Source organism: Triturus cristatus, chromosome 7 (assembly GCF_964204655.1).
Source record: "Triturus cristatus chromosome 7, aTriCri1.1, whole genome shotgun sequence".
NCBI classification, from domain to species: Eukaryota; Metazoa; Chordata; class Amphibia; order Caudata; family Salamandridae; genus Triturus; species Triturus cristatus.
Genome location: NC_140590.1, coordinates 1,243,160,292 through 1,243,175,522, shown reverse-complemented (window position 1 = coordinate 1,243,175,522; position 15,231 = coordinate 1,243,160,292). Strand labels below are relative to the sequence as shown.

Below are 15,231 nucleotides of genomic sequence, written 5' to 3'. Positions count from 1 at the left end.
AAATTCTGCTCACAAAGTCAGAGATGCACAAGTTAGCACTAGCGCCGGTAGGTCTTTACCTGTTTACTGCTTGCGCTGCAACTCCGGTAACAAATCCTTCACCACAGCTCCACACACGCGCTGCGAATGCATGCTTGGGTGACAAACCATGACAACGATGAAAAAGTCATTTTCAAAATGGCCGTCACGTTACGTGCGTCGACTGGACTGCTGACTTTCGTTACCGTCGTCCTGGAAACGTTGTGACGTAGTGACGCTGCACATGCGCACAACTGACATCAATCATACGTTACTCAGCTGTCGTTGGAAAATGACAGTTGGAGGCGAACGTTGGCAAATGACAGTTGATGTCGTTGGATCTACCAATACTCCTCAGATGTCACCGTCGTAAGATGGTCCCAGTACACATGTGACATTTCGCTATCACTCGAACGTGGTAAACAGCTCACCTCTCACGTCCGTAACTCGATAAACGTGAAACTTGCCACAGCTTGTCGTGCGCATGCACTTCAGACGAGGAGAGTAGAAGGACACAATTTCGTTTGCCCATCGACAGTTCTTTCACAATTAGAAATTTTCACCAGTTCCACGGCAGCAATGTAGATATGATGCGCCGAAGTTTGTTCTTAAAAGACATATATTTCAGTGCGTTTCTTGAAGCAGATTTGTCATACTTGTCATGAAGGTGTTCCGTCCGTGGGTTCCCGTGTTGGCACTCGTCGCCAAATTGTGGGAATAAAAGAAGCTGAAGTCTTCGTGAAGAACAACTTTATTGCTCAAACCAACACGGAGGCTCCAACAGCGGAGCCGGCAGAACATGTGGCGCGTTGCGTGGTCAGCTGTCAGCTGTCAAAACAAACGGCAGCTGATCACGTCAAGGCACGGACGTCACAACTGATACGGCGTATCAGTTGGGACACGTAGGCAAAGGGACAACGGTGTCCACGCAGGGACAAGGTTAAACACAACAAAAACCCTCCACAAACCCCAACCAGTTGTAACTGAGCCAAACAAAAGTTTGTCTGTAGTAGGAAAACCTTGGAGGTCGTGGCTCGAAAGCAAAGTCAAATGACAGACTACCTGATCAATACGAAGCAGCAGACTCACCTCTTCAGGGGATGACATGAACTGTACTTGTACGTCTCCCCGGCTGCCTATCGATTACACCATCCCGGGAATGCATTGCCGTTTGCGTCAAGGGGTGAGTGGGCGCTCCAGGGGTTGACTCAGGGGAGAAAGCACTGCCTCTCTTTCTTTGGCCATTGTCACTGGGTCCGGACGCAGCTCAGCAGCATACCTGCCAACCTGTTGCCTACAAGGGGTCTTTGCGATGGGGCTTCTCCAGAACCCTGTTCTTGCCGGGGCAACAAGGGGTTTTCAAGCTCCAAGACTTCCAGCGCTTCCTTGAGAGATCGAAGCTGGCGCAGTTGACCTTGTTGTTTAAAGATGATGCGGAAGGGGTGTCCCCAAGAATATGGTATTCCTTTCTCTCTCAGGTGGGAGGTCACCTCTCAAAATTCTCGCCTCTTGAACAGAGTTGACGCTGCCAGGTCTTGACATAAAGCGGGTGTGTGTCCTCTGAACTGTATAGGTTTGGATTCTCGGGCCCTACAAATGATCAACTCCTTCAGCTCGAAATCGTGGACACAGACGAGAATGTCTGGTGGCGGTGCCTTATTTCCTCCGGGTAGACCCACTCTATGCGCCCGGTCCATCCGAATATCTTTCGTATCATCCTCTCCCAGAACGTGACGGAAGAGAGCCAGCACGTAGGATCTAAGATCATCCTCCTCCGTCTTCCATTGCACTCCCTAAATCCGTACGTTGTTGCATCGAGAACGGTTCTCGAGGTCTTCAGCATGTGCCTGCAGATCAAGATGTTGTTCCTGCAGTCGGATAAGGTCTTGCTGCAGAATACGGATGTCCTCGTCTCTATTCGTGTCGTGGTCCTCTAGGGTGGCTACACGGTCGCCGACCTCAATCAAATCGCGCCGATCTGCAGTTAGCTAGCCCTTCAAATCCTGGATGTCCTCTTACAGGGAGGAGAACAGTTCCGACATAAAGGCCTTGGTGGCCGGACCATCGCCACCCTGCCCTGCTTCCGGCGGGCTTTCTTCTGCCAGCGTGGTATTTGCTGCACCAGAGGCTCCAGTTTGCTTTACTTCACATTTCTATCCTTTTTCAGGCGTGCTGCTGCCATGGCTGATGCTCCGTGTCCCTGGCGGCAGATTGAAAACCGCCACGTCTTAGGCTCACCCACAGATCCACAGGCACCGCGTGAGTCTGTGTAAGGATTTTTTCGGGGCCCACTAGGCCACGAGGGGTGCTCCTGTAGCCCTGTTGCTTGTTCCTGTGAAGCCCCGCTCGTGCGTGTGTAGCAGTATAAGAGAGTATTATACTAAGGTGCGTGACCCCCTCTGGCATGTAGGGATCGGTGAACACACGCAATGCTCACTAGGCTTCAAGCCCCCACAGTCTCACAAACCCCTCCATAGCATTTTAGTGGGGACTACTAGCACAGTTGCTGAAGCCCCCAGCGTTGTCCCAGGCAAGACTACAGGCCGATGCTGCAACGCGAAGTAGTGGGAAACTAATGCTGCAGAGCGCGCTGGGCCGCCGGGCCTTACAGCCTTACTTACTGGTGCCAGCTATTAGTGCCTTACTGGTGCCCTGTGCCCACAGTTACATCTGATGCCCGATGCCATGCTCTCACCTTCAGTGCGGTTCGGGTCCGGGCGCCGCAGGATGCTGCCGCCGCACCACCGCCGTTCTAAATGGCAGATGCGGTTTATTCGCAGTGGCAGAGGTCTGCCAAGTAACCTGTTCACCCTCTTGTAAGTTCACCTGTGATAAACCAGAGCATGCGGGACATGCAGTTTATACGATCCCGCCAGCGCAGGGCAACAGGGTGCTTTTCACCGCTCCGGTGACTATCCGCACCCGCACCACCTCCCGTCTCTTGCCCGGCCCGGGCGGTGCGTATTCCAACTCGTGTGCTTGGGTCTTGTAAGGCAGCCGAGTCTCCCAAACGGTTGAATCTTGAATTCCGTGACTCTCTGCGTACTGTGGTAACGGAGCCATCCGGCCCGTTCAGCTACGCTGAGCACGCACCCACGCACCCGGAGGGCGGGCACGCCCGAAGGCTTAAATAAACGGGCGCAAGACCGCTCGTGGTCTTCGGTCCACACCAGTGACCCTGACTGCTGTGTCCCTCATTTCCCGTAGAGCCCCACTGCCCTTAGGCCTGCCCCACTTACCTCGTATACCACATTGGCGACAAGAGCGGAGCCTACCCGCGCATCGCCCCTCCCGCGCACCTGCATCGCGGTGATCCTGCTGGCGGTGTTCTGGGCTGTCCGCGGAGGCGTAGCGCTGCAAGCTTCTTCACGCGCGCCCTCGCGCTGGCTGGCTGGGGCCGCGCGTGCCTTTCCGGAGCCCTGCGGGGAGATCCTCGTCCTGCCCACAGCCGGTAAGCTCACCCCGGAGGGGGGAATCGGCCCTCGTGAGCCCGGCCCGCGTCTGTGTGGGGAGGGGAGTGCACGTCGACGATCTGGTGTGCAAGGCCCCGGGAGAGACGAGTGGCAGGGGCGTCCTCAGCGGTGCCTGCCAGGGAGATCGGTCTACTTCAAAAAAAAAAAAAAGAAGACAAGACCGTTGGTCTCGCCTACGCGCAGCAACAGCCAGGCAGCCATCTGCTTCGCAGAATACAGCCGGTGGTCTCGCCTACGCGCAGCGACAGCCAGGCAGCTTGCATCATCCCTGAGCGGGGGAGGAGAGTGACAGTGGTCTCGCCCGGAGAGCAGACCTGCAGCTACGGCCAGGGAGGTGTGTGGTGACGGGGAGGAGCAGCAAGCATGTCCGCCCCTACCACCAGCGGAGGAGGCACTACACAGCCGCCACAGCAGCAGGCCACGCAGCCAGCGCCCGCCGCGCCTGGACACAGTGCGGTAGCCCCGTTGCCCCCGTTTAGTGAGCTGTCGGACCCCTCCACGGCGGCAGTGCGATGGCGCTCATGGATCGGACGGTTGGAGCACTACTTTGTCGGGGTGCGGGAGACGGACGAAACTGTCAAGAGGTCTCTCCTCATGTGCTACGGTGGAGAGGAGCTGTACGACCTCTTTGAGACCCTACCCGATAGAGGGAACGCCAACGACTATGCGGGCGCCATAAGGGCCCTAAATCGCCATTTTGACCCCCAAACCAACCCCGACTTCGAGTGGTTCAAGCTCCGCCAGGCGCGACAAGAGGAAACAGAAAGCATCGACGTTTTCTATGCCCGCCTTCGAAAACTCTCGCTATCATGCGAACTACCGGACCAGAGAGCAGAGATTCGGGCGCAGCTCATCCAGGGTTGTAGGTCGGTCCCGTTGCGGCGCCTCATCCTACGGCAGCCAGGCATTTCCCTGGATGACATCTTGATCCTGGGCCGGTCCCACGAGCTATCCAACGCTCGGGCGGACGTGATGGAAGCAGCCCTCAACCGGCCGGCTGCGGCCCCGAAACCGCCGGCAGTCAAGGAGGAGAGGGTGGATGTGCTGCAGAGGCGACCGAACCAGCAGCGCGGAGCCACGAGGGCTCCGCAGAGGGATGCCTGCGGCAACTGCGGCCTAGGTCACCCGCCTGGCGGACGGTGCGTCGCGAGAGGACAAACGTGTCTGAAGTGTGGACGGGCGAACCATTTCGCAAAGGTCTGCAGAGGCGGAAGGGTGCGCAGCGGTGCTGGGGGCCCGCGAGGTGCAGCGGCGAGTGTGCACCAACTGACAGTGGAAGAATCCGCCGCCCTGAGAGACAACACCAAGACGGAATTCGAGGAAGAGGTGGAGGATGATGAAGTATTCTTCGTCTCGTTCGTTGGCAGGGAAGGCACGAGGCGAAGGCCGCCGCCCATGTGTGACATCATGGTGGCCGGCTCCCCAGTGAGCGCTCTCATCGACACGGGGACGTCAGTAAACGTAATGGACAGCTGCCAGTATGAGAGACTGTCGCCACGACCACCCCTGAGACCCTCCAAAGCCCAAATCTTCACATATGACAGTGACAAGCCGCTGTCCCTGCGAGGGGTGATTGAAGTTGAAGTCGTCAGTGACGGCAGGAAGTTGGCCACGACGTTCCACGTGGCGGAAGGCAAGCGGGGCACCCTGCTGAGCTGTCACACCGCCGAAGATCTGGCGCTGGTGTTTTTCGCGAACCAGGTGCATGACCTGCATGCCAGGGAGATGTTGAAGGACTTTCCCATGCTATTCCGAGGTCTAGGATGCCTACGCGGGAAACAGTTCAAACTGCATGTGGACCCGACGGTCCGGCCCATGGCACTTCGACACAGGAGAATACCATTCCTCCTGAGACCACGAGTGGAGGAGGAGTTGAAGAAGTTGGAAGACCTGGGGGTGATCGAAAAGTTATCGGGCCCAACCCCGTGGGTGTCCCCCCTAGTTGTGGCGCCCAAACCCAAGCAGCCAGGCGCCATTCGCTTGTGCGTCGATATGCGCCTCCCGAACAAGGCAGTGAAGCGCGAAAGACACCTCACACCCACCATGGACGATATTGTGGCCGACCTCAACGGCGCACAGTGGTTCACAAAACTGGATCTCAACGCGGGATACCATCAGCTAGAACTCCACCCGGACAGCCGCAACATCACCACGTTCTCCACCCATGTGGGCCTACGGAGATACAAGCGGCTGAGTTTTGGGATCTCGTCAGCGGCTGAAGTGTTCCAAAATGCCATACGGGAGACTCTCTCTGGACTCCAGGGAGACATCAACTTGAGCGACGATATCTTGGTGTTCTTGAAGACTCTGGAAGAGCACCACCGGCATCTTTGAGACACGCTGCAGCGGCTGGCGGACAGTGGCCTCACCCTGCACGAGGCCAAGTGCTCCTTCTACCAGGAGTCGGTCGAGTTCTTCGGCTACGTCTTCTCGAGGGAAGGCTTGAGAGTTGATCCGAAGAAGGCGGAAGCAATCCGAGCAGCCCCGAGGCCCACATCCGCCACCGAGGTCAGGAGTTTTCTAGGGATGGCAACTTACTGTGGACGTTTTATTCCCAACTTGGCGTCCCTGTCGGAGCCGCTCTGGCTTCTCACGAAGAGCGGCCAACCCTGGACCTGGGCAGCGAAGGAAGATCTCGCATTCCAGGCGGTCAAGGACGCGCTGATCGACGACAAGGTCATGGCGTATTTCAGACCCCAAAGGCGAACTGAGGTGGTGGTGGATGCGAGCCCCGTCGGGCTGGGCGCAGTCCTGATGCAGGAGACGGAGGCGAAGGAATGGGTCCCGACCGCATACGCCAGCAGGGCCCTGACGGCCACCGACATGCGGTACGCGCAAATTGAGCGGGAGGCGCTGGCCATCAAGTGGGCCTGTCAGCACTTTCATCTCTACCTGTATGGTCACGACTTCCGGGTGGTCACCGACCACAAGCCCCTTGTCCCGCTTTTCGCTGGCACGGCACGTTTGGGCCCACCGCGGATCGAGAGATGGGCAGTCCAATTGCAAGCCTACAGGTTTGAGGTCGTCTTCCGACCCGGTGCCAATAACCCGGCGGATTTCCTGTCCCGACACCCGGGGCCGGCCCAATCAGACCCCGATCAGTCGGATGAGCGCGGCACGGAAGAGTTCGTCAGGATGGTGTCGCAAGCAGCGTGCCCGGTGGCACTCACGCTGGAAGACATCGGCAAGGCCACGGAGCTGGATGAGTGCCTCGTCAAGGTGAAGCGCACGTTGGCGAACCGCAATTGGCGGAACTTCCTGGATGGGGTGCAAGCCCTCACTGAAGACGAGAGAGTCTTTCGGCAGCAAGTGTGGAAGGTGCAGAGTGAGCTCAGCGAGGGGCCGCATGGCGTGGTCATGAGAGGGGCAACACTCGTCATTCCGAGGAGTCTCCAGGGAGAGGTGGTTCGCTTGGCGCACCAAGGGCATCAAGGCGTCTCCAAGACCAAGGCCAGGCTGCGGAGCAAGGTGTGGTTCCCTCGGATGGATGCCATGGTTGAGGAAGTCGTCCGCAACTGTCACTCATGCAACATCACCGGGGGCGAGCCGGCACCTCATCCGGTGATCACGGAGGACCCATGTCTAGAACCCTGGTCCAAGGTGTGTGTGGATTTTGGATCTTTCCCGGATGGGCGACACACCTTGGTGGTGGTGGATTCGCACTCCAAATTCCCGGTGGTGGAAGTGGTTTCCTCCACAGCATTCAGCCAGGTGAAAGCGGCGCTGGACCGCATATTTGCTATGATGGGCCTACCGGAGGAAGTCCGGTCGGACAATGGGCCACCTTTTCAAGGAAGAGAGTTCCAAGACTACCTGGCAGCCCGAGGAGTCAGGCACAGGAAGATCACCCCGCAATGGCCCCAGGCTAATGGAGAGGTGGAGCGGTTTATGCGCACGATGAACCGGGCGCTGAGGATCGGAGTCGAACAAGGGGAAGATGCGGATCAGTGCCTCTCACAGTTTCTCAGCGCGTACCGCCGGACACCCCACTGTACCACTCAGTGTGCGCCTGCGCACCTCTTGTTCAAGAAGGCCCCCAGGGACAACATCCCGGCGAGTCAAGCGTGGCAGCCTCGACCGCTGGACCAAGGGGCGGCTCAAGATAGAAGGCGGACGTCCAACGAGAAGGCCAGTCGGGCGAGGAGGGCCCAGGCGAGGAGTCTCCAGGTGGGGGACAAGGTCATCATGAAGGACCGTTATCCAAACTGGAAGTATCGCACCCCGTTTGAACCGGAAGTGTGGGAGGTGATCAGAGTGCAGGGCACCATGGTATCAGTCGGGAGAGGAACGCGGACCGTGACTCGCAATGCATCCTGGTTCAAACAGGTCACCACGGCCCCCCCCCCTCGAGACCGACCCGCAGGAGGAGGAGCTAGAGGCCGGAGAAGGGGGCAGCTCACCCGGAGGGCAGGCGAGCACATCGCGGAGCGCGCCCCCACCGTCTGGCGCGGAAGAACGAGAGAACGGGTCCTCTGAAGGCGTAGGGGTACCCAGTGGAAATGGAACCTGTGGGACCGGCCGAGGAGACGTCCCCCGGAGCCAGCCGTATGGCCTCCGGCCAAACCCGGCCCCTAATCAGAGACTGAGGGACTTTGCGTGGTGTGCGCAAGAGCCGAACTGTTCCGTAGTGAATGATCTCTATATCTGAAAGATTGGAGGGATGTGGTAACGGAGCCATCCGGCCCGTTCAGCTACGCTGAGCACGCACCCACGCACCCGGAGGGCGGGCACGCCCGAAGGCTTAAATAAACGGGCGCAAGACCGCTCGTGGTCTTCGGCCCACACCAGTGACCCTGACTGCTGTGTCCCTCATTTCCCGTAGAGCCCCACTGCCCTTATGCCTGCCCCACTTACCTCGTATACCACACGTACAATCGGTTCTCCCCAGCTATGTTCGGAGACCGGGAATGGGCTGCGTTACAAGGCTTTTGAACGGCTAAGCCGGAGAGACACACTTGAGCGTCTTTTCTGGCCGCCATCTTCTCTGCCGCTGCTTCTTTTTTAAATGTTGTTATTGTAATTGTATTTCAGTTTGCCTTTTGGTTGTGTATTTCAATTTGAAGTCAATAGTAACAGGGTAACCATTGAAAATACTGATCTAACTGGTCAGAGGAAACAGGAATTAGCAGAATCTGTAAGAACAAGCATTTGCAATGCATTCGGTCTCGCCTTTGGGACCTTATATGTATTTAGCTATGCAGCACATTAGCTGAAACATCTACTTTTCTTTAACATGGAGGGAAAGTAAGCACCAAACTGCGTGACACGCCAGGTATGGGAACACATGGAGAGAAATATTGCCTTTCAACGGGAAATGGTATAGTCCAAAGTCTGTTTTTAATATAAAAGCAGGGCCTTCGGTGGTCATACAACTGAAAATACAAGATGTGAAAAAAATATTATTGTCTACCGATGATTGTGGAAGACAATTTCTATGGACTGGAATCTAAAGAATGCTAAAGTGATTCTGGTATTTTACTCACCTCTGCTGGTCGTTTTCTATATCAAAACTTAAATTGAGACAGTTGTCAGAAAAAAGAAAAAAGTCCCTCAGCAGAAAGCAATTCTGGTATTTTACTGACCTCTGCTGGTCATTTTCTATCAAGACAGTTAAATAGAGGCAGTTGAACAGAAAAGAAAGTCCGTAAGTGGAAGCAGACAAGTCCTAGGGCTGATCTCCAGAGCTCACAAAGTACATACACATATAAGCATACACTAAAGTATATATACTAAAGCATATACTAAAGTATATACAAGAGGGCTCGAAAGCTCGACCTAAAAAACGACTTCAAATTAAAGAGCGTGCAACATGGCATTTCGCTTATCCAATAATAGGCCACTCCATGCACAAACTGCATGCAATTCTCTTTTCTTAGATACACAAAACGGAACTTGATACAAAGGGCAAATCCCATGCAGCCCATGCTTTCACAAATTTGATGCTGTGCAATTTGTACCCTATGTCTGTGGACTGAACATATTTAGAACCCCGAAGTGAATGTGACACTGCATTAATGTCAGCGAATGTATTTGTGCTTTACAGTTCAGCCATACATCGCTTTTACTTTCTTACCTTTGTATAGGCTGGAGCCTCCTTTATTATGTGATCTTAAAAAAAACTGGGTCGAGGTTGTATCATTAACCCCTTGCATGCCCGCCCCTTTCCCCGCCCAGTGCCGCGCTTTTTATTAGCGGGCGGAGTTCATGACGAGCTGGACTCGTCATGGGCACAGCGCCACCGCAGCCCATGACGAGTCAAGCTCGTCATGGGCACTGAAGGGGTTAATTCTGTTTTTTTTTTAAACTGGTGGTTGTCAATATTATCATAAGAAAGCCAATGAAGAGTGTTGTAAAGAAAAAAGGCAACTGGAAAGGGTGCTACCTCTATCCATCAACAGGAACCCATTCAGGGAGGCCACCAGTGGAAATGAGAAACTCTCTCCTTTCCAGTGGTGCCCCTCTTTCCAAGCAATATGCCTGGGGGCAGTGTCAGGCAACTAGAGCACAGACCACTATAAAACATGGTGGCTGCCATTTTCCCTGCTTCCATCATGTAGGAAGCCTGGGGCCCAACGATTGAATACGTCCAAATTATACTTGACCCTATGGGGCCACCCACCCAATATAAATAAACCCTGTTGCCTAATTGAGGATTCCTGCTTGTGTTTTACAAGCCCAGCTGTGATGGCTGAACAGAAAACCTTTCAGGAGAAGCACCACTGGAAAGGGGAAACTTTCACCTTTTCAGCGGTGCCCCTTTCTTTCTGTAATTGTGTCTGGGAAGTGGTGCACTGTGGTTGGGGAGAGGGGCTGAAGGCTGAAATGGCCCCTCTAGGGAAGAGAAAACTTCAAATAATACTTTGGCCCGGGTGGGGGATGGTGGGGGGATCCACTCATCCAAAACATGTTCCCTAGTGTCTAGTTAAGATTCCTTCTCAGCAGCGACGGCTGGCACGGAGCGGGAGTGGAAGGCAGGGGAAGGGGGTTAAGAGGGTTAAAAAACAAAAAATAAACTAACCTGATCCCAGCGTCTCTCCTCGTTGTCTCCTCGTCGTCCCTCTGCTCCGGCTGGAAGAAGGAAGCACCCAGAATCCCCTGAACCAATCACAATGCTGCATGCAGCGTTGTGATTGGTCTGAGCGTCATGGTTCGGCAGTCAGCCAGGGAATGGGAGCCTGGGAATGTTCTTCACCAAGACTGCAATGTAGCCTGGGTGGAGAACATGCCCAGGATGGTCGGCCAAACATTCATGTGCACTTTCAGTGTGCCCACTACTCCTCCCCCTGCTCCTCTGTCACCAGAGCAGCCCCGCAAAACTGCAGCAGCAGGAACAAATACAATGATAATAATGTTGAGTTATCATTTTATTATTCCTTTATTTACATTACTAAAAACAGGGGGGCGATGCTCCTCCCCCTTAGCGGAGGTGCCCCCACTGCTTCTCAGGGCTTGTGGCTAGGCCCCAAGCAGGAATCTTTTGTGGAGAGGCACCATTTGAAAGGGAATGCTAGGTGCCTGGGAGGGGGAGATGTCTCGAAGACTTACCAGTCTCCAGCAGCCATATCATCACTCATGCAAGCGAGAGGCGAGGGGCTGATGAAGAAGTGCTTATCTGTCAGCCTCGGTGTGGGCAAAATATGGGGAGGCTTCCGGTGCAAGCAGCAGAGGATTCCCCATACCTCCCTGGGCGAGTATAATGTCCATGTCCTGGAAACATTGCAGAGTTACCGCAGACAGCGTTGATATCAATAAACATCACATCTTTCACAGTAAAGGGGTGAAGTGAACAGAATGTTGTCTTATATTCATTTGGTACTTACAGAAACACCTAGGAAGTGCATAAGTAATGATGCTTCAGTGGGATTTTCAATCTTACGTAAATGAAGTAACCTTCCACTACCTCTGTTTGCTTTACAGAGATCATCCACCTTTCATATACGAGGTGGTACTAGGAGCGTACCAGCTGTCAAACAACTCCAAGAACCCTAATTTGATCTCACTGTATGCGAAGCAAGTGATTATCAACCCGGCATACAACGAGTCCGATTTCAGCGGGGACATTGCTCTGGTAGAGCTGGAGATGCCAGTCAACTACACAAGATATATCCTCCCTATATGCCTTCCAACCACTTCTGTGATGTTCCAACCTACCATGGAGTGCTGGGTCACAGGATGGGGTTCAGTGGATGGAGATGGTAAATGGTATTTTTATTTTCAAATAATTGAATGTAGACATTTTTGCACAATCCTCATTTCTGTCAGGAATATTTGAGCAACCACATCTTGGGCTTGGGGTGTTTTGTCTTAAATGAGCTTTAAACAGAATCTAAGGGGCTGACTTATAGCTCGGCAGATGGAGTACTTAACATCACCATGGCGGAGTACACTACTTTGCCTGCTGTATTCAAAGATGTCCGGTGCTCCTGCAGACATCTGTTACATTTCTTGGAACAGCCATCATGGCAGTTCCTAGAAATGCATTGTAAGTTTGAGGGATGGATCCATCAACATGACAGATATGTATGCCAAACTTACAGGTTTTTTTTTTATTTTCAAAAAGAAAATCCCAAAGCATTCTCCTATGGCACGGGGGTCATTTAAATGCTACATTATTCATGGCAGTGAAAACAGGCTACGGGTCCACCCCCCATATATTCAGGAGGCGGACACATGGCCAAACCTCTTATGGCCCTTACTCCGTCGAGCCGTCAAAGGTGTGTGTTGGCAGCGGGGACAGAGTAACTCCGCCACTGTCATACTGAAGGTCCACCCGACTCTAAATGAAGCAGGGGGAGTTTCACTAGGCAGGAAAGGATACTCTGTTGCTTTTGCCTTTACGCCATACCCTAAGTCAGGGCCCAAGTCTTTACGCTGGGCGCAGTAGGTTGAGGTTCTCTCTTGGAGCCAGGCTGCAGAACCCTTTTGAGGCTGGCTGTCAGAAACTTCTCACAAAGTTTCCCAAGCAGGGCTCAGCCACAGTCACTGCTTATATTCAGTAAATGAATTGAACAATTCCCCATGGCTGAAGCAATAGATGTGGCCAGTTTGCACGCACACACACTATTCTATCAGTTTACACAAAGTAAAACAAAGAAACATAGCATTTATTTCTAAACCTGAGTTTCAGCCCTTATACACTTATGCTAAGGGGGTACACATAAAATATATCATTCAATGCAAAAACACAGACTAGGTTAAACATCAGGGCCTGTAATGAATAATTAATATTGCCAATATATAGGAGAGAAGCTGCTGTATATGACACTTTAGATATGCAAATGTCACATGCATCATATCTAAACAAAATGTTTAATGCTGTTATATTTTAATGATGATGGGCACATCGCCAAGCATCACAAAATATCTCCCCAAGCACGTTTTGATTTAAATTTGAGATTTTAATATTGGTGTTCAGTGTTCCAATTTAACTTCAATGTATCCATGTTTAAAGGTTACAGGTAATGATTGTTCATGTATGAATTGAATTATAGTTCTAGAGATCTCTTGTTTAGATCCTACAGCTTATTTAAAGTCTGCATCTAAAGTTTATGATTTCTCTTTATGTGTTTTATTTTCCATAATATACATTGATTTAAAAAATTGTTTAAACCCACCCTATGTGTTCTACCTTCCTCTCCATACCCTTGTTATGTTACCAAAATATCTAAAATGTCATCCGGTAGATTCACTGAGTCCTAAAAGGAAACTGAGATAATTTTGAAGAAAAGGAAAAGCAGCAGATGTCACTCCCATCATGCTATGCTCCAGTGGAGTGGGGGTTTTAGGAGTCAGACGAACTTGTCACAGAATCTCTTTTATCTGCAGATGATTTGTAGACGCCAGAATTATTACAGCCAAACATAATGGTATCTTATAAACGATTAGAACATGCTATGTGGTATTCTTTTGTAAATCAGGTGAACGAAAATCCTCATAATAATAAACACTTCAGCAATCAAAAATGAAATGAGCATGAAAGCTAGAGGCACCTCTAACACTGTTCAACATATGTGGAGAAGTGTGGCTCACTGGTTAGAGGAGGCATACCCTGAAGCAGAGGTCAGACCCGGGACCAGGTTTCAATTCCCGACGCGGCAGGGTCTGAGCCCAAGTGTCCACGGAACCGATAATTCTCATTTCGGTGCCTACTCGAATCATGGGTTCACACTCTGCAACTCTGGGCAATAGCTTGCTTAATCTCCACTACGCCCCCCCCCCCCCCCCCGCGGTGGGATGCCTGGCTTTCACCTTGGGGATGCTCAGTATGGGTTATCTCACAGGGAAAAGCCAGGACGGGTTCCCAATGCAAGCGCCGAGATGCCCAAGGGTAAGTCGTGCGCTATCTAAGAACACACATACATAATATTCCCTAACTATATTCAATTTAGCCGGCTCACAGCTTCTTATGTTCATCTATCACAATTTGCCAAGTCATGAATAGCTTTGCAGACCAGTTTTAGAGTAGACTCAAATCAGGGCCCCAATTTTCTACATCGGTCCCTACCAATCGGTCATTCTGCTCACCCCACTCCAACTGCTAATGTCTTATATATTCCTTTCATGCATTCGATCTATACAGCAAGTAAGGTGCGTTTTCCACTCAGACCCTACATCCCTGACTCTGCCAGCATGGAACTTGCGCAAGGTAATCTGTAACCAGATGTGTACAACAGTGCAGCAGAGAATCGAAAAATCATTTTCTGGCAACTATAACGAGAACAGAAGAAAGTACATGGCAATTTAGCACCTACAAAGTCTGTTAGGCCTTGCATTAGAATCTTTAATCCACACACTGAAATCATTTAAGTGAGCAAACCACAGCAATTTTAACATGCATCAAAGCATGTGACACGTGTAAAATCAGCAAACATGTGGGAGAGGTGTACTCACATACAAAACTCCCAAACCTAGACCATCATAGGAGGAAAGATTGCCAGAAGTATCCTAAATTGGTCAGAGTGTTAGCAATTGTGTAGAAAGTGTTCTGCGTGTCCTACTGTGCTATGCATCTTTCTATTTCATGCAAGGTGAGGTGTGAATGAAGACCATTTTCACTTCCTGAAAGTGCATGCTCTCCGATTGTCACTACAGTGCACATTCATTATCAAAGTGGCAGGGTTGAATCAGAGGACTACATCAAGATATCACATTTTGCATATTGAATTATTCAATTGTAGTCGTTATATTGAGCCTTCCTCAGTTCCTTGAAAAAATGTAAATCAGTATTCTGTTTTTTTTCTGTTCAGTATACTTTATTCAGCTGAAATAGCCATAAAAAACAGCATCACACTGAAACATATTGTTAAAATACAAACAGTACAAATTGTGCATCAATAAGATAAGGCAAAAGCCCAGTGAAAAACCAATAAAAACATATAATTCAAATAGGAGCAGTGCAACAATACATCAATGGTTCAATAAAAGCCGGAAAGCACTAATCATTTATCTAGACCCTTTAGTGTCTCCTAATTCTAAGGCAGTAATAATAACTGTTACTTGATTATTCCGGCCATAGTCTCTATACCTTATTATTAAAAAATAAATCCATAAATATATTCTAAAGTCATGACTAAAATAAAAATGATTAAATAAAGGTAAAATACACATTTCTGCATACATACAAGAACATTAAAAAACATCAAGTAATAAATAATCTCATTCCAACCCCCTGGGCCCTTTCAGGTTATATTAGAAGCTCTTTTAATGACTCCTATATTGCAATTAAAAGTCTTCCTATTGC

General features: G+C 51.2%; 1 protein-coding gene across 2 annotated transcripts in view; it reads left to right on the top strand.

Annotated features, from left to right (window-relative positions):
* The window catches only part of LOC146811706 (serine protease 27-like), a 229,576-nt gene that overhangs the window by 132,466 nt on the left and 81,879 nt on the right, over positions 1-15,231 (top strand). For both annotated transcript variants that reach the window (XM_085618696.1, XM_085618697.1), the window contains exon 5: positions 11,409-11,686. In XM_085618696.1, the coding sequence (XP_085474822.1) occupies positions 11,409-11,686 (278 nt within the window). The remainder of the gene's footprint in view (positions 1-11,408; positions 11,687-15,231) is intronic.